The following is an 18,144-nucleotide window of genomic DNA, read 5'->3' as shown; positions in this document are numbered from 1 at the left end:
TCCCCCAGCGGCCTCCAGGGCCCAGGGGTCCGCCGCTGGTTGTGGTGACTCGGGATTTTTTTGTTGCCTCTTGGCTCATTCGGGTCGCTGTGCCCTCCCCCGCGACGCTCTCGGGAACCTGCCCCTGCTGGAGGGCCCGGCCTGTGGGAGGCCACGGCCGCCGCCTGGGCCGCAGCGGTTAGTGGGCAACGGCGTGGTCCGGGCCTACCGCGCCGGGAGAGGGTGGCTGCTGGTTTCGGTGAAAAGGGCTCTCTTCCCCCCACCGCGTGTCGGGGGGAGAGACGGTTTCTGGCCTAAACCTTCCTCGGGAAGCCCTCTCTTCCCACCCCGCCCCACGCTCCCCGTTTTGGTAGCCTTGTGATCGTCCCCATGTTGTAAACGTTTGATGAGCATATGTCATGGGCAGCAGCGCGCCCGGCGATGAGTTCATACCGACCACACGGATGCAGGGTTTAAAAGTTAACAAGTTTTGTTCTCTAGTAGGTGATATTTGGCGGTAGAGTCGCCATTGGCGACGGGTTGAGGGGTCGGTTACGGGGAGAATGGGCAGAAGACGAAACCCAACGTGTCATTGAATTCGGTGGTTTCCCTCCGCGATCCTGGGGACCTTCCGCCTTGAGAGGGAACCGGATGGCGAGTGTGTGGGGGATCCAGTTGGGGGGTTGGCGGAAAATGTGAGGCGGGTGAGGGGGCATGCGGCGACACGAGGGGCGTGTGGCGGCGGGGGAGGGAGTGGCCGGGCTGGGCGGGCGGGTGACAGTTGGGCGCCATGCGCCGCGCCGCCGGGCCGCGGGCCGCTCGCGGCCGCTCGGCCTCTGCGTTCGGCGCCCGCCGCGGCGCTGGGGGTGGAAGGCGGGTGCGGGCGGGCGGCGCGGCGCGGCCGGGGCTGTGCGTGTGCGCGAGTGTGAGTGCGCGTGCCCTCTTCCCGGCATTCCTCCGAAGCCGGGACAACGTGGTGCCTCCCCGCGCGGGGAGCGGCATGTGACCGCCGGCCGGCGCTCCCCGAGCCCTCCCTCTCCGTCCTCGGCTTCTTGGTTCTTTTCGACCCGGTCCCTTGGGAGAGGTGGGGTGCAGGAAATCCCGGCGGAGCCGTGTCAGCGTGGGGGGCGAGGGGGTGCAGAATATGGAGGCTTGTCTCGGCCTCCCATTGCCGAGACTAGACCGTCGGCGCCCTCGCTCGTCCCTTGGCCGGCCCATAGAGGCCCAGTAGGTCTGGATTCTTCGGTTTTGGGTCTTTTTGAAGTGGGCCAGTATCAAAACCGGCTTGTAGCTACAATGATGGCCTGTGGCCATAGCCCTAGTGCTTTTTCAGTACTCCTCCCCTTCTTCAGTCGCTAGTTGAGGCTGACTGGTTTAAACCATCAAAATGGGGCAAGTTGAAGGGGGAGCTTAATGCCTTCCCATTCAAGGAAGCAGAATCACTGGTAGTCCGAGGGAAACCAGAATAGCCAATTCTGAAAATGGCATGTTGCAATTTTTATTTCTTTTAAGGTTGCTTCATTTGGAGGAGGGGACATTTCGGGTTTACTAATAGTACCTCAAACCGTGTTCTCTTCCTTCTGCTCTCCCTTCTTCCCCCCTCTCCCTTCCTTATGCAAAGGGCAGTGCTGAAACCTCCATTTTCTTGCATATCCCTCCTGATCCACCCACAGAGGGAGGGAAGGCAGCTTTAAGACACGCTTTGGTCCTTCACCCCTCTTTAAACTCAAAAGGGGTGTAATCATCCCCGGGAGAGGGCACTCCTCAGAAGTTTAAATGGGGCTACTCACCCTGGCTGCCGCTGCTGCTTAGCTAATGGTGAACCTGCCTTGTGGGTTTTAGATCAGCCATGACATCAGGTGGTATTGGGTGCCTGAGCTGGTATTTTGTGCAAGTTCAGGGGCCCTTGATAGGTTGCGTCACTGGGGTTATTGATCTTGGGAAGTAGACAGCTTGGCTGGCATCTCGCCTTTCCCTCTGAGTGGAGAAGCTAAGATTGCTTTAAGTGCCGAAAGCAAAATTCTGAGTTGGGTAGATTTGCTGTTCTTGTTTTTCTGGAATCTTAAGGCAAGAAAGTGTCTTGTGTACTCATTGGTTTTGAATCTGTGGCATGATCTTTGACAGACTCTGAATTAATCTAGAGGCTTTTGTGTTTAAGCCTGTTGTTAGAGCTTGGATGCTTTTTGAGGGAGAATTTTGTGATTGAATCGTCTGTCTGGTAAGGTTAGATGGTGGCCCTTTCTTTGGAGTCTGCATGGATTGCTAAGATGCTTTTCCAGCCCTGATTTTTTTTTGCAGTTTGGACAAGTTTAAGTGGGACACGAGTGGAGTGGCAGCGTGGTCTTGGGACTTTTTGTGTGCTGTGATGCATATGTTTTTGGGAGTCTTCAGAAATGAGTGCCTCATAAGCAAGCTAAAAGCTTTCCAAAGCTTGTTGCAAATGCCTATTTTTAGCCCTCCTTCTGGCTCAGATGATAGTGTTTTAGTTCTTTAAGGGACACATGCAGTAACTAGTAATAAAAGATGGTTTTCGGTATCCCCTCTTTCTTGTGGGTTTTCTGGTTTAAGCTTCCACATCTTACATTTGTAGTTTTGTAGTCTTGGGATTTGTATTTTAGCTTTTTGTATTTCCCTCCCTGAGAATATTTTGAAAACGTTAAAAATTTTCGCCTTATCCTGGACACAACTCTCTAAGTATGAGAGAGGCAGGACCTCTTACTTTAAAGAAGAAATATATAACAAAGGTTCTGGGGTCAAAACTGTGTAGGTTCAAATGCCAGCAGTAACACTTAGTAGGTATGCCTCCTTGGGCAAGTTACTTAACCATTCTGTGCCTCAGTTTCGCGATTTGTATAATAGGGATTAAATTATGGTTTATCTGCCTCATGGAGCTGTTGTGAGTATTCACTGTAATAATACGTGTAAAGCGTGTAGTCCAATGCCTGGCGTGTGGTAGCTGTTATACCATGTCTGGGAGACTAAGACTATGGGACTTTCTGGGACTTTTTCTGGGTCTCCGTTTTCTCCACCTGTGAAACAAGGGGGTTGGAGAATGCAGTACTTTCCTTTTCTGGTATTAAATCAGTTTTCCATGAAATATATAGGATCCATATCCTTAAAAATGGACTTTTGGTTATCCACAGATGTGAAGGGCTTAGTATGGATGATCTTAAGGGTTCCTGACCTAAAGAATTGGCTATTTTTGCTTTGGAATGTTTTAAAAATAAGTTTTTGTTTATTTGCCTTTCGTGCAGATTACCTTTGGGGAGAGTGCACATGTGCTCTCAGGGCTGTGGGGGAAAGGCCGGTCTCACTGAACTCAAAGTGTGCTGTGGCTGGTGCATGCAGTAGGTTGAGACTTGAGGGTATCATCGCTACAAACTTCCACGCACCCCAGCAGGAGGAATCGGTGGGTTGGTTGTGCAGCACCTCTAACTTTGTGGAGTAAGAAAACTAACCAGTGCTGTAGTGTTTTTCTTGATTTCTCTTCAAAGGAAAGTTGGGGGTAGGGTCTGAGACTTGAGTGTTTATGTTCTGGGCATCACTTTTTTTTTTGCGAGGAAGATCAGCCCTGAGCTAACATCCATGCCAATCCTCCTCTTTTTGCTGAGGAAGACCGGCCCTGAGCTAATATCTATTGCCAATCCTCCTCCTTTTGTATTCCCTTTTCTCCCCAAGGCCCCAGTAGATGGTTGTACACCATAGTTGCACATCCCTCTAGTTGCTATATGTAGGATGCCGCCTCAGCACGGCCAGACAAGTGGTGCGTCGGTGCCCGCCCAGGATCCAAACCCGGGTCGCCAGTAGCAGAGCGCACGCACTTAACCGCTAAGCCATGGGCCTGGCCCCTGGGCATCACTTTTTTATGTGTCCCTTTGAAGTGCAGCTAACTGATGGCACAAAAATAAGGGTTATAATCTCAACTAACCCATAGCAGTCCCAGGGGTCCTCCACCCCACTGAACTGGCACCGCATAAACCTTCATTCTCCTTCTCTACTGTCCTTGCTAGGTTTGGACCCTTCCCCAGGTTCCCCTGGGTTGCACTAGGTGGGGCATCTGTGTGGATTAGGGGCATCAGGCTTCACTGTGAAGACCTCATAGCATCTGAGCTACTTCAGACCCTGGCCGCTTCCTTCCCCGCGACAAGGAGTGGACTAGGTGGAAGAGTGCTGCCCTGGAATCATGTGGTCTGCACTTTTGAGTCTCAGCTTTGTGTCTTCTTTTGCTGCTGCTGCTTTTTTTTTGTAATTAAGGTCTAATTGACATAAAACATTATATTAGTTTCACGTGTACAACGTAATGGTTCAATATTTGTATGTATCCAGCTTTGCATCTCACTTGCTGTGCGCTCTTGGGTGAACTACTCAGCCTCTCTCAGCCACTGTTAACCTCATCCTCAAAATGAGAATAATGATAGTTACTATTTCAGAGGGTCGTGAGAATTAAAGAAGATAATGTTTATAAAGCGCTTAGCATCGTTCTAGGCACAGAGCATCTAATAAGTGCTACCTATTTAATATTGCTATTTAAAAATTTTCGTAATGATCACCATTATTAGGAGTGTTCATTCCACTTCTGATTCTGCTGGTGACCAGCTTTGTAATCACCAGCAACCCCCCCTTCCTTTCTCTGTGTCTCTCTTTCTTCATCTGTAAAATGAGGGAATTGGGTTAGATCTAAATGTCTTAAGTTTTTTTGGTATCAATAACACTTTTTTCAGTAAACCTCCTCCCAACGAAAGAAAAACCAAAGCAGAGCTTTTTATATGTGTATGTTTATATCTGCCATACTGGTTAAGAATTCCAGTTTTGAACCCGAGCTCTGTGAGGGCTGGAGAGACTCTTCTGGCTTCAGGAGCCTAGTCTGATCGTTCGGGGTGTGTATCAGACGTTGTGGAGCAGCCAGACAGTCTGTGCCTCACAGTGCAGTAATAGAAAGTACCTGGCACTGTCTGTGAAAATCCCCCCCCCCAATAAAAATTGAACCCAAACTAACAGAACCTTAGATCTGTGGGGATAGAGGAACAAATTGATTGACCGTGAGGTAGCAGTTATCCAGTTTCTGAATGTGAGAAATTATATAGGACAAATTATCAGTAAATGACATTTTTTAAGAAGGGAACTGTTATAGATGAAAAAGATTGAGACAGAAATCAAATGCATTGTGTGGATCTTGTTTGGATCCTGATTTGAACAAAGCATTTATAAGAAGACGTTTTGGTGATGGAGGAAATCTGATCAGTTTAGATTATATTAAGAAATTGTCAGGGGTGATAATGGTATCGATTATTTTTTGTGTGTTTTAAACTCCGTAACTGTTTACGTTGTGCACCTCTGGCTAAGAACTGCTAGGTGAGCCTCCATAAATGAGGGCTTAAAGCTGTTTTCCTGTAGTTGAACTCACTTTCTCCTCTTCTAAAGAAAGCTCACAATTAGGGCACCCTCTGAAGGGGAGAGAGAGGGAGGCCTTCACCGGGAACCTTCAGCTCGCCTGCCTCGTCTCCTTCGGGGCCTGGAGTTTGAGTTTTACACGAACAGGAAGTGAGTGCCTGCTGGGTAAGGAGAGCTGCTTAGGAGATGGTGCCAGGCCTTTGGGGGTGGCGGGTAGTCTCAGCAGTCTTGAACCCTGAACCTCCTGAGGAGCAGAATCTCTTGGCTGACCCACCCCTGTCTGCAGTGGAACCTAGGCTAGAGTAGGCATTTCAGAGCTGTTAGTCAGCACCCATTCCCTCCCTTTGGGAGGTGGGTAGGGAGAGGAGGAGGAGTGGGCCTGAAACCACAGAAACCTCTAAAATGGAGAGCTTGGCAGATGGGAGTGCCCCTGTTTACAAAATCCAAGACAAGCTCAAAGCCGTAATTAGGGTGTTGGGGCCTCGAGAGGGCTCACAGGTGCCTCAGTCCAGGCTCACAAACCTCTCTGACTGGTCCAGAGTGACCCAAGGGAGTAGCCAGGAGAGAGGACAGCCTTGCCTTGGTGGGGGTTTATGAAAGGAAATAAGTTTTGATACCTGGCTAATGAAAGTATAGGAAATAGTGGGGTGAAGAAGCAAAGGGAGTAGGTGATGGGATTTAAATCAGAGCATGAGCAGAGTACTTCTCTCTTCTCTCACTTTGTGACTTTAGACAGCTTGCCTAACCTCTGTTTTTCTTATTCACAGAATGGGACTAACCTCTGTGCTGAGGTGCTTTTGAGGATCAAATTGATATCAAGTATGGGGTAGCTCAGTTCATGAGTTAAAATGTCCCACACAGATATAAGTGGCTTATATTCCAGAAGATGCATTCCGAAGCCAAATATGTAGTTTGAAGTAATTACCCATTCTAACGGGTTATCCATGCTTTTCCTAAGTGAAGATGGCTAATCAGGAGTTAGCTTTGTTTTCAGGTAGCGTTATTTGTAATAGTTATGAGGACCCACTGGCCGTCTTCTTGTGGCAGATAACCTAGGGTGTCTCCCTGAGGGATTTTCCCACAGTCTTGCCACGGTACCTTTCTTTTGGCTGTGACTTCAGACTGGCAAAGCCCTAGGTGTGGGGGTGAAGAGTGTGGGCCTTTATTGATGACTTCTGTAAAGCCAGCCGGATACATCTGTCATGTTTGGTGAGGGGCTTCCCCGTCTCAGTCTGAGGAACTGTTAGTAAACCCAGATGACCCCTTCATGAGAGGCCTTGTTTACAGGGCGCTTTCTAGTAACCCTCCAGACTTGTTGGGGTAACTGCCTTACCCTCCAGACATACATTCCAGCAACTCGAGGTAGACTTTTCTCTTCCCTGCTTTAAAGTGAAGTTACAAGCTTCTTAGAAGAGCTGAAATCCCACAGTGGCCGGGAGCCATCTGGATGAATGGGCCGCCCTGGGCTCTGTAGAGTTTTTGCTCTCCTTTTCACGTACACTAGCTTACTGAAGCTCCTGATAACCCCGAGATAAGTAATAGTGATGCCATAGTTACCGTGTACTGGGTGCCTTACCTGTTCTAGCCCGTGTAATCTGCTCAGCAGGTGTTCTTTTTATCCCCACTTCACAGATGAGGAAAGTGAGAAGCAGGAGGGGTTAAAAAGCAACTCTGTCTTTCTGATTGCCCAGACTAAAAACCTTGGGGTCGTCCTGCCACTGCTCTTTCTCTGTTACCTTACATCTAATTTACCACTACATCCTTTTTGTTCCTAAAAACTTCGTCCAAAGCTAAATGTGTCTTACCACCTCCTTTGTTTCTAGCCTGGTCCACACACCATTGCTTCTCACCTAGACTGTTGCAGCAGCCTCCTGACTGGTCTCCTGTCACTCTTGCTGAAAATCCTCTCATGACTTCTTCCAGCGGAGTAAAATCCAGAGTCCTTAGTATCCTCTAAGACGATGCTTGATCTGGCTCCCTGTACCACCCCTTACTCCCGGGCTCTGACCTCATCTTTCACTTTTCCCTTCCAACAACATTGGCCCTTGCTTTTCCTGGTGCACTCTCCTGCTTCAGGGCTTTTGTTGTGGAATGCTCTTCCCCAGATAGCCACTTGGCTCACACCCTCACTTTCTTCAGGTTCCTGTTCAAATATCACTGTGATGGAGAGGCCTTCCCAGGCCACCCTATATAAAATAGCAAGCCTCCACCTCATACTCTGTATTCCCATCCCTCTTACCCTGCTTCATCTTTCTAGCTACTCATCACCATTGGGTCAGGACTTTGGTATTGGACTACTGTTGTATCCACAGCACCTACAACATGGCTGCACATAGTAGGCAGCTCGCTGAACATTTAATTAGTGAATGAATGGATGAATTTCATGCTTTGACAGCATCTTTCAGCACATTTTGAGTCTGGCATAGAGGATACCACAGTAAATAATAAAAATTTCTGTTGGCAAGGAGCACACGTTCCAATATGGAAGGTGCTATGTAAGAAAAATATGAGACTCTTGGGGAGTGCAGTGGGGCACCTAATTCAATCTAAGTCAGAGAAGTCTTTCTGGAACAGGCAGTGGCTAAGCTGAAATGGGAGGGATGGGTAGGAGTTACCTGAGAAAAGGCCTGGAAAGAGAGCTCATTCTTGGTTTAGGATAGGCCCTGGGGTTCAGGGAACTGAGTAATTCCCTGTGGCTGTAGTGTAGATGACGCGAAAGGTAAATTTTGATTTTAACTGGAAGGCACTGGGGAGCCATTGAAGATTTTAAGTGAGGGAGTGGCATGGTCAGATTTTTCCTTTTGAAAGATTACTCTGGCCACGTGGCAGAACCTCTAAGAATAGATGGTTTGGGGTTTCCTATCTGATCCATTGGGGCAAGATTCCCAGATTACAAAAGAGAGCGGACTTCCAAGTCGTTCCTGAAGGGGAGGTCTTGAGCAGTTACCAGCTGTCATCCTTTAGGGGTAGGGAGAGGCTCTGGTTTATGGGATTTCTCTGATCTTTCAGAAGGCCAGATTAGCTGGAATGCATCTCAGTTGCCAGAAGCAGTGCAATCGCTGATGGACTGGCGTAGGCTGAGCTCATGTTTGAGGTTATAGCCACCAGCCTGTTGGCCCCTGCTGCAGCTGGCTAGGCAGGAGGAGGAGACCTTGGAAGTAAAGGCAGGGGGACAGGCTTCCAGGTGACATTCCCCACCTCTACCAGGGGAGATACCCATGTGGCAGGACTTCTAGGCTCTGCCTGCCACCAGCCACTGCAGCTGGGCTCTGCCGGATTTTCCACAGATAGCCAGGTGCACAAGATTTCCTTCCCATCAGAACCACCTCCCCTCAGCTAAATTAAGCTGTTTTTACACCTGTGCTGAGAACAGTGGGTTTGCATTTGCCCATTGATAGGCTGCTGTAGTGAGTTCCTGAGAATGCTGGGCTATGGAGAGTCGGGTTTGCCCAGCCCAATGCCCAGTTGTCAACTCTGTTCCCATTGCTGTGCCCTCAGGGGCTTGGATTTCCTTTCCTTCTTTTTAGGGAGGAAGGAGTGTTGAGAGCTGGAAGGGACCCCGGAGGTCACTGAATCTAAACTCATTTACAGGTTAGGTACTTCAGGCCCAGAAAGGAAATAGGAGTTGCTGAAGATCACAGTCAGGTCAAAGCAAGGCTGAGACTTGAAGCCAAGTCTCTTGGCTCCCCCTCTGGTTCTGTTTTCACTCCACCTCTGGAAGAAGAAGTAGAATGGGGTAGTGCCTCTTTTGAGGCCTGGAATTTGACCTGAGTCTTCAGTTTGCTAGTGGAGGTCAGGTGCTAAAGCCAGCCTTCCTCTGTCTTCCTGAGTCCTCTGCCCCTTGATCCCTCCTGTTCGGTCCTGAGCATACACAGGAAGGCAGCCCATACCTCTTAGAGCCAGCTCTTCTGACTCTACCCTAGGCTGTCATGCAGCTCCGTGGTGGAGTTCAAAGAATCACTGGAGGCTGGGAAAAGTAGCTGTGGTGAGAAGCCCAACATGGTGACACTTGGCAGTACCCTAGCGGAAGGAAGTCAGGGAGAGAGGGGCTCAGGTGCGTTGCCGTGAAACCCTCCCACTCCACCTTTGGTGTCTTTCTGCAGCTTTGGGTTTGTTTGGGAGAGCGCAGGTCTCTCTGTTTCTCCTGTTCTGTGTACCTATTAACAGCGATATGAAGGAGACCAATTATGTGGATGGAACAGCCTGGTTTGGGTTTATGCCCAAAGTGGAGCTGAGTGTAGGGGTAGTTTGGACACAGTAAGAGCAAGGTTGGGTGTGGGAGGCTAGATGCTGCTTCTGGGGAATGCGGGAGGGAGACAGGAAATCAGGAGCACACAGGAGGCTGCTCACCCAGACGCATGCACCTTTCTGTGAGGAGGGAATGGTTGAAGGAGCTAGGATTATTTCGCCCAGAGAATCAAAGCTGGAGGTGGGTGGAAATGCTGGTTGTTCTGAAATAGAGCATTTGAATAGACCTGCTTCATGTGGCCCTGTGGGTGAAGCTGTGATGGCAGGTGGGAGGCGGAGGGTCAGTAGGATTTGGCTCCAGTTGAATAGTAACTTTCAACAGTGCCCCCAAATGGATTCAGCTGCCACTGGAGGTACTGAATTCCTAACATAATGATAATATTTAAACACTTTGGATGGTGATTTGCTGTAGGGCTCTGCGGCTGCAAATTGGCAAAGCACTTCCTAGATTTGTTCATTCAGAAATTTTTGGTTGCTTCTTAGGTGTTAGGCCCTGGAATTCAGGGGTTAACAAGACACATGGGGCTTATATCCTAAAAGGCAGAAGTCACAAGTGGGCCCTCCTGCACCTTACCTCTTCAGGCCCAATCTAGCCTACTGCCATGTTTTGATTGGCCTTGCATTTAAAAACTAAAGGGGTGGCCCAGTGGCGCAAGCGGTTAAGCGCGCTCCGCTGCAGTGGCCCGGGGTTCGCAGGTTCGGATCCTGGGCGCGCGCTGACGCACTGCTTGGCAAGCCATGCTGTGGCGGTGTCCCACATAAAGTAGAGGAAGATGGGCACGGATGTTAGCCCAGGGCCAGTCTTCCTCAGCAAAAAAAAGAGGAGGATTGGCAGATGTTAGCACAGGGCTGATCTTCCTCACGCACACACACACACAAAAACAAAACAAAACAATTTAAAGTAATCACCTATATTTTAAAATCAAGAAAACTTATCTGGAAGCCTGGAGATTTGCAGCTTCTCTTTAAAAAGTCAGACACTGTATATTCCCAAAAAACCCGTTGAATTATATACTTTAAATGGGTGAATAGCGTGATATGTGAATTATATCAATAAAGCTGTTATGGAAAAAAAAAAGTGAGATGACCTGGCCACGCTGCGCCTCTGTTCCTTTGTGACTGCTGTCCAATGGCAGGACTTAGCCCTCTTTAGACGAGGATACCAGCATGAGGCCTGTCGGCCTGCACTTCTTATGTTTTATCATACAAAGGAGAGAAGACAGCAATCTATCTAGCCCACAAGCTGAGGAGCATCCTTATGGGAGAAGAGTGAGAGGAGAGGATGGGGAAGACTTTTAGGCCTAGAACAGGAATTAGCAGTCCATAGAGGGGACTGCCTCTTTGAGGGAGAGTGGGTGTGATGGGGAGACAGGACACCACTGGGCATTGTGGCCTGAGGCCCCAGAGCAGCAGTAGAAAGCTGCCTGAGAGCTAAGGGATAGGCTTGCCAGGGAAACTGGGTTCTATTAGGCCCTAGTGAGCTTTTACCCTCCTCCTCCCATCTGTGAAGCAGGTATACCATTCTTTGATCTCAATCTCTAAGGCCACTTGCAGCTCTAACACCCTGTAGGTGTAAGAGCAGCTAGGGCAAATGTAATGTCTGAGGGTAGAAAGAGAAAAAATTCTAGCTAGAGGCCTTGTGCATCATGGTCCTGCTATTTGGGCAATGGAACTAAGGCTCATTGGAGCATTGGATTCTTTCTGGGGGCAACACATACTGGAGAGAGCTTCTCTGAGGCAGGCCTGCTCCTCACACAGTTGTTGGTGTGAGCCCTGTAGGGTAGGGTAGAGAACTCTGGGCAGGAAAACAAGACCAGCCTTCTAGTCCCAGCTGTTTGGCTCACTTGCTAGGATACCTTGGGCAAGTTACCGAACCTCTTTGGGCTTCCTAAATGAAGGTGGTTGGGCCAGAAGAGCTTTCAAGTTCCTTTCCCACAAAGACTGCAGTTTGTTGAGAAAGTTGTCATTTAATGGGGATTGCTTTCCCCCTCCTGATTGGACCAGCTTCAGAGTCTCATCCCCAAGAGCTTGGCCAAGGCTGTGGGATTCTTCTATCTAGGCATGGGGGATTCTGTCCTAGGCTTCTGGGAAATGCTGAGCTAGGATGATCTTCCCCCAGAAGGTTGTGACTGCCCTCAGCAGTGTGCAAACAATGGTGGCCCATCTCTTAGCAGGAATGTTATTGAGAAGATTCTGACATCCTGTACCTGGTTAGATTGGGTGGTTGCTGAGAACCCCCCTTCTGGCCTTGAGATATAGAACCTAGGTCTGGTGGAGGCCAAGATCAAGGTATCAGCCAGCTCAGTGGAAGGGAAGCTGACCTGTCTCAGGAGACTGTCTGAGTACTCTGAGTCCTCAGGCTTATCTAGAGAAGCACTGGGGCTTGAGCCCATCTTTTGTGTAAAAGGAACTAAGTTGGCTGCCACCAAAGTGAAAACCATTCGTTTAACACATTTATTTGAGTAACCTACTGAGTGTCAGACCGTGGGAATACTGATGGAAACAAGACAGAAGGGGCCTCATAGTTTACATTCTAGTGGGGAGATGCTGTAAACCAACAAGGTAGTTCTGGTTATCTATTGCGGCCTAACAAATCACCCCAAAACTTAGCATAAAAAGACAACTGTTTCACTGATTTATGTGTCAGGATTTGGACAGGGCTCAGCCGGGCAATTCTTGTTTTCATTATGGCAGTGATAGAGGTGGCAGGTGTCCTGTCTGGAGGGCCCACTACAGCTTCACTTCCATGTTTGGTACCTTGGCAGGGATGGCTGGAATGCTGAGTTGAGCTGGAACTGGAGTGTCTTCGGGTGCTCTGTCCAGCATGGTGGTTTCAGAGTAGTAGGACTTACTACCTGATGTCTTAGGGCTCCCAGAGTGTCCAAGAGACAGGAAGTAGATGCTGTCAGTATTCTAAGGTTCTGGGCCTCAGCACAACATCACGTTTACCATATTAATGTTGATAGAGGTTACAGATCCTGCCGAGAATGAAGGGAAGGGGACGTGGGCCCTGCCTTTCAATGGAGGAGTGTCAGTTTGCTGCCATCTTTAATACTACACGGCAGTTTCTGACAGTGGTAAGTGCTGTGCAAGAAACACAGTAAGGCAGTGTAATAGAGAAGTGTTGGGGGGTGTGCTAGGGACAGCTTCAATCAGGGTGTCAGGGAATGCCTCTAAGGGTGAGCCAGGATGGGATTGATTAGGAGCCTGGTGGTGAGCATTCTAGCCTGTAGGAATAGCAAGTACTAGGTGGTAAGTAGAGTTCTCCAAGGAGCAGACGGAGAAGCCTGTGCGAATGAGAGGCAAGGGGCTCAAAAAATCAGAAGCAAGAGGCCTTTGGAGGCCAGCTTAGGGAGTTAGGATCCTGTTCTGAAAGCAGTGACAGAGGTGGCATGATGTGATTTCTGCTTTAGGATTACTCTGTTCTGTGGAGAACGAACTGGGGTAGGGGGCAGGAAGAGGCCAGGTTGGAAGCAGGGAGACTCCTTGGAGACTTCTGCGGGAGTCCAGGAAAGAGATGGAAAGGAATGGATGATGCATAGTGACTGGGGCTGATTTTTTAACTAACTTACTGTTTTCCCCCAAGACTAGGCCACTTAAAGAGGAAGTTTTCTGATTGCTGTTTCTTACTTCCTTCTCTCGTCTCACACTGTCCAGAAGCTGAATTAGTTGTATTGTGCCCATTAATCAGAAGGGTGGCCTGAGGCAGGCAGGGATTTCCCCTGAGTCTGGTTCTCTTGGCCCCAGAGCCAGGAGGAGTGTTGGTATTTCCCTGCCTAGACCAGCTTCCCCTGGACAGGCTCCATGCCCCAGGGTAGAGTTGGAGTGAGGGTGAGGGTGAACAGCGTGGGGGCACCAGCAGGAACTGGGGCAGGGATGGTGGGGCCTGAGGGTGGGGAATGGGCCTGACATGGGCTCTCTGTGGCACAGTTTTCTGTTCCTGACTTCTTGTCAGGAACTCAGTGGCTTTTTTACTTCAGGTAAGGTCTTCAGAGCGAGGTCAGAGCGAGCTGTCTGAGCTGAAAGTCTGGGGATTCAAGTTCTGATTTCAGCCCCACTCTCTCATTTCTCCTGACCTGACCTTCATTTCTCACAACTTGTACGAAGGGATTGGATCCCGTGCTCATGAATGCATTGCTCATCCATCGCCAGTGTGCCTTTATCATGTCCATGGGCTTAGTCGAGTGTCCTAGAATCTGCCTCATGGATAGCTTGCCTTGTCGAGGACAGATGCCCCAGGGAGCCAGGCCAGACTTTCTCAGACCCTCTACTTCTCATATGATTATCAAACTTCTGAGCTACGACACGCATCTCATTTGTCATCTTGGTTCATTTTCACAACAGCCCTATGGGGTCTAGCTACAATTATGATCCTCATTTTACAGATGAGAAAACAAGAGCTCAGAGATGTTCAGTAGTTTGCTCAAGGCTGCGCAGTACAGTCACGCGTTGCTTAATGACAGGGATACATTCTGAGAAATGCGTTGTTGTTGATAGGTGATTTCCATGTTGTGTGAACATCCTAGCGTGTACTTACACAAACCTGGATGGTTTGTGTAAGTATATAGCCTACTACACACCTAGGCTATATAGAACTAATCTTAGTTCTGTCTACTCTCTTAGTTCTGGCCTGTCACTGACCAAAATGTCATTACGCGGCGCATGACTGTAGTTAGTAAGTAGTTGGGATTCTGGCCAATGGCAGACTGACTCCAGAGTTCCTGCCTTACTTATCATCTGGCTTTGCATTTTCCTAGACCACAGAAGTATACATACCCCACTTGGAAAACTGTTTCTGAACGAGGACTCACACAAATCTTCATACAGCATGAATCTGTACCAGGCCCTGGTGGCCCAGCCTGGAGGTTCCAGCTCTGCCCCCCTGGCCACCCTGAGTGGGTGTGGGCCAGGCCCTGGAACTTCTGATCCTGCTGGTGAGCCCTGGCCCCTCTTCCCCCAGAGATGTTCCTCTTCAGCTCCGTCAGGCCACGTGCAGCCTGCTGGAAAGAGCTGTGCTGACCTTGTGGTTTCTCAGGCGTGGCCTCCAGGCCAGTGGCAGCGGGTGGGGAGTGGCTCTCTACAGGCAGGGGGAGGCTCTCTGACTCTTGGTTACCAAAGGGGGTGGGAAATACTATTATGTCTCAGGCCTTTTAACTTCTTTTGGTGGGGAAATCTTTTCAGTTTACTCAAGCAACACCAATTCATTGTAGAAAAATGTCCAAATATGTTTTAGCAAAGAGAAAACAAATCCCTTCATAATCTGTCCCACTAACCACCATAAATACTAAGATTCCATATCCTTTTGGACCAGTGCTGCCTAATAGAAATACAATGCAAGCCAGGTATATAATTTTAAATTTTCTAGTAGCCATGTTTTAAAAAAGTAAAGATAAGTGAAGTAAATTTAAATAATATAACCCAAGCTAATCAAGATATTATTGTTTTCAACATATAATCAATATAAAAAATTATTTGTGAAATATTTTACGTTCTTTGTACTAAGTCTTTGAAATCTGGTGTCTTTTACACTTAAAGCACTTCTCAGTTCGGACTAGCCACGTTATAAGTGCTCAGTATCCACATGTGGCTAATAGCTTCTGTATTGGACAGCACATTTCTAGACTTTCTTTATGAGTGTATACACGCGTGCATATATACTATATACACACACACACACACACCTTTTAAAACATATGGGATCATAATATTTTGTGAACCTTATTGTTTTTCCCACCTAGAAACATAGGCTTTCAAGGGCACATATCTTCTTGTAACCCTCAAAACAGCTCTGGTCAGAAAGGTAGCATTTTCCTGATGAGAAAGGTTAAGGAGCTGGCCAGTGCTATGTTGCTGCGAGGGCAGGCACACACACCCCAGCTCTGCTGCCTGTGAAGCCTCCACTCCTTCACTGCCCCCTGCAGGCACTTGGAGTTGATCCGAGACCACTGAGCCCGGTCCAGAATTCGCATGTATGATGCACACGTGCATGCACACACTGCTGAGGGAAGCAGGCCCACGTAGGGGTAGCTGCTGACCCAGGCTGCCCTATAGGGATGCAGTGTTTAAAACACAAGCACTCCAATGCCCATTTCAGTGCTCTTTCCACCACACTCAGCTGCCTTCCAAGAGCTTACTGCTTGGATTTGCAACTACCCAAAGTACAAAGAGGAAACCAGTGGTGGGTGGGCAAAGGCCTCCACTTGGGTGGGTGCTCCCAGGCAGGGGTGGAGGCTGGCTAGCAGTGGGGAAAAGACCAGCTGGGCCAGAGTGGGTACAGAAAGAGACATGAGTTGGCCTGGGTGAGGTTGCGACTTAGAAATATCTAAATAATTGATTTCTTTGTCAAACAGTCCTGTCTTCCTAGTGCAAGGGGGTCTGTGCTTCATACCTGGCCATTTTTGTGGCATAACTTCACTCCTTAGCAGGTCTGAGATTTGTAGGAGCCTGGTTTCATTTTTTTCCTCTTCCCTCACTCCCAAATCTGTGCCTGTAAAACGGGGCTGCCATCTAGGTGTATCACTAGCCTGCTGCTGGCCACCCCTGCCCCTTCATAGGAGGGCTGGGGATGAGCAGCAGACCTTGGATTAGCCCTCAGGTAAAGGGGACTGATTATTGATGATTGGGGTTTTGAAATCTGGGTGGATTCAGGGAAGCTGGGCTTCCTCCCCCATCACTGTAGCACCCAGCAGCACTGAGCCAAGTCTCAACGGGCTGGGAGTGGCCTGCTTCAGGGAATGAGGAGGTGACTTGGTTTGCACTCCTCTGGGAGCTCTGTTGCCCTGAGGTGGGACACTGTCCAAGATGGCGCCTGCCAGAGCTGAGGATTCTAAGCCACCATCCTTTGATTTCTCCTGCGGTCTAGTCTTACTCCTGGGATTGAAAGGGTTGGTACTGCCTTTGGAATAGCCCTTTAGACTTTACAAAACACTTCTTTATTCATATTGCACAGTGTCCTTGTGATTGGTGGTAGTTGGCCCCCTTTTATGGAGAAATTCCTTCTCCATAGGTTGATGGAGGTTAAGGGACCTGCTCAGGGTCAGAGTTAAAAACTGGCAAAGCCAGTTTTGGTTTTCTTTTCCCCTTTAAAGTGCAACCAATAAGGAAAAAATTCAGGAGAGTAAATAAAAGATAAGCATCAGTCTTCCTGTTAAGTAAGATATTGTAAGGGAGGCACTTAGCACAGTGACAGAGATCATATAAGGGCTCAATAGTAGCTCCATAAACATTTTTTAAAAGATATTTGACTCTGTTGACCTTTCTGTCCAGGAGCTGTGGGCACAGCAGTTTGTCCACTGAGAGGGAGGCCCTTGCTGAGCATGGGGAAAGGGGTGTGAGGGCAGTGGCAGCCTGGGAATGCCGCACTGCTGGCTGGGAGTGGAGAGGCTGCTAAAGTTCCCCATTGGCTGTAGCTGGGTTTGTGGTTGCTCTGGGATGTTCTCCGCCATTCCAGGCCTTCCCTGTCTCACCCCCTGACTTGCATCATCACTGCCATTGCCCCCTGAGGTGGCAGCTCTTTGGAGATCCCAGACTTGAGGAAGGCCAGAGTCCACGGGCCTTGGAAGCTATCTGGTTGCTTCTCATTTTACAGGAAACTGAGGCCATCTCTTGGCCAGTCTCCCAGGTGGCACCAGGGGAATCACAATGCCCGTGTTAGATCTCTTTTCATGCCTTGTTCCTTCAAGGAAAGAGAAACAGGAGGCCCTTCGAATGCTTAGTGCTGCAGGAGTGGAAGTTAGAAGAGGACTAGGCCTAGTAGCACAAGCCCCAAGGCAGATCCAGTGCAGAAACTGTCACTTCTGGTCCTCCAGACACAAGCCTTCAGCTATCTTCCCTCCTCCACACTGGGCCAGCCGTTGACGCACCCTGAGCCCTGAGAAGGCCGGGGAAGGCCTGCCCAAATGGAGGAGATATTGCCCAGAAATGCTCTAAATTTTCTGAAAACAGGCCCAACCTTCCACTCTGCCTTACTGATGAGCTATTCAAGGTAGAGCGTAAAGCATGGAGAGGAGTGGGGGAGCTAAGCAAACATCCAGGACGGGATACCTAATAGGCCCACCAGTGAGCTGGTGATGGGGTGGGAAACTTTGTCAGTGGCCTTAATCAGATATTTAGAGACATCTGTAAACTTCAAAATAATAGCTTACAAGTATTGAGTGCTTACTATGTGCTAGGCACTTTTCCAAGCACTTTACAAATACCAACTCATTTAATCCTCGCAATCCCAATAGGTTAGAAACTCTTTCCATTTACAGACCCAGTGTCACCGAGGTAGAAGTGACAGAGTCAGGACTGACCCTGGCCGTTGGAGCCCAGGCTCTTAACCATTGCACCGCCTTGCTGCTGGTGGTGAAGGAGGGTGATCCAGGCTGACCTTGGGGAAGTAGGCAGTTTTCCTGACTCCCAACCCAGTGCTCTTTCCACAGGGGCAACTATTCCGTAATTGTCACTTATGTTTCTGCATTTTGTTCCTTCTGGGCCTTGACTTAATCCCTCTGGAAGAACCCGGGCCTGAGGGTTGCAGGTCTT

The 18,144-nt window shown here is 49.0% G+C and overlaps 1 protein-coding gene across 8 annotated transcripts in view; it reads left to right on the top strand.

The window, feature by feature from the left end:
• LARP1 (La ribonucleoprotein 1, translational regulator) overlaps window positions 1-18,144 on the top strand; it is an 81,707-nt gene that overhangs the window by 26,979 nt on the left and 36,584 nt on the right. Inside the window, exon 2 of one of the 8 annotated variants that reach the window (XM_087429514.1) lies at window positions 14,376-14,552. The exons of 6 other annotated variants lie outside the window; for them this stretch is intronic. In XM_087429514.1, coding sequence (XP_087285640.1) covers window positions 14,376-14,552 — 177 coding nt within the window. Of the gene's footprint in view, window positions 1-14,375; window positions 14,553-18,144 lie in introns of those variants that run through there. One more of the 8 variants, XM_087429512.1, reaches the window with a different exon arrangement.

This window comes from Ceratotherium simum, chromosome 4, assembly GCF_057802395.1.
Source record: "Ceratotherium simum simum isolate JZ-2026a chromosome 4, ASM5780239v1, whole genome shotgun sequence".
In the NCBI taxonomy this organism is placed as follows: domain Eukaryota; kingdom Metazoa; phylum Chordata; class Mammalia; order Perissodactyla; family Rhinocerotidae; genus Ceratotherium; species Ceratotherium simum.
The sequence above is the reverse complement of the archived record's forward strand: the minus strand, read 5'-3'. Positions and strand labels throughout refer to the sequence as shown.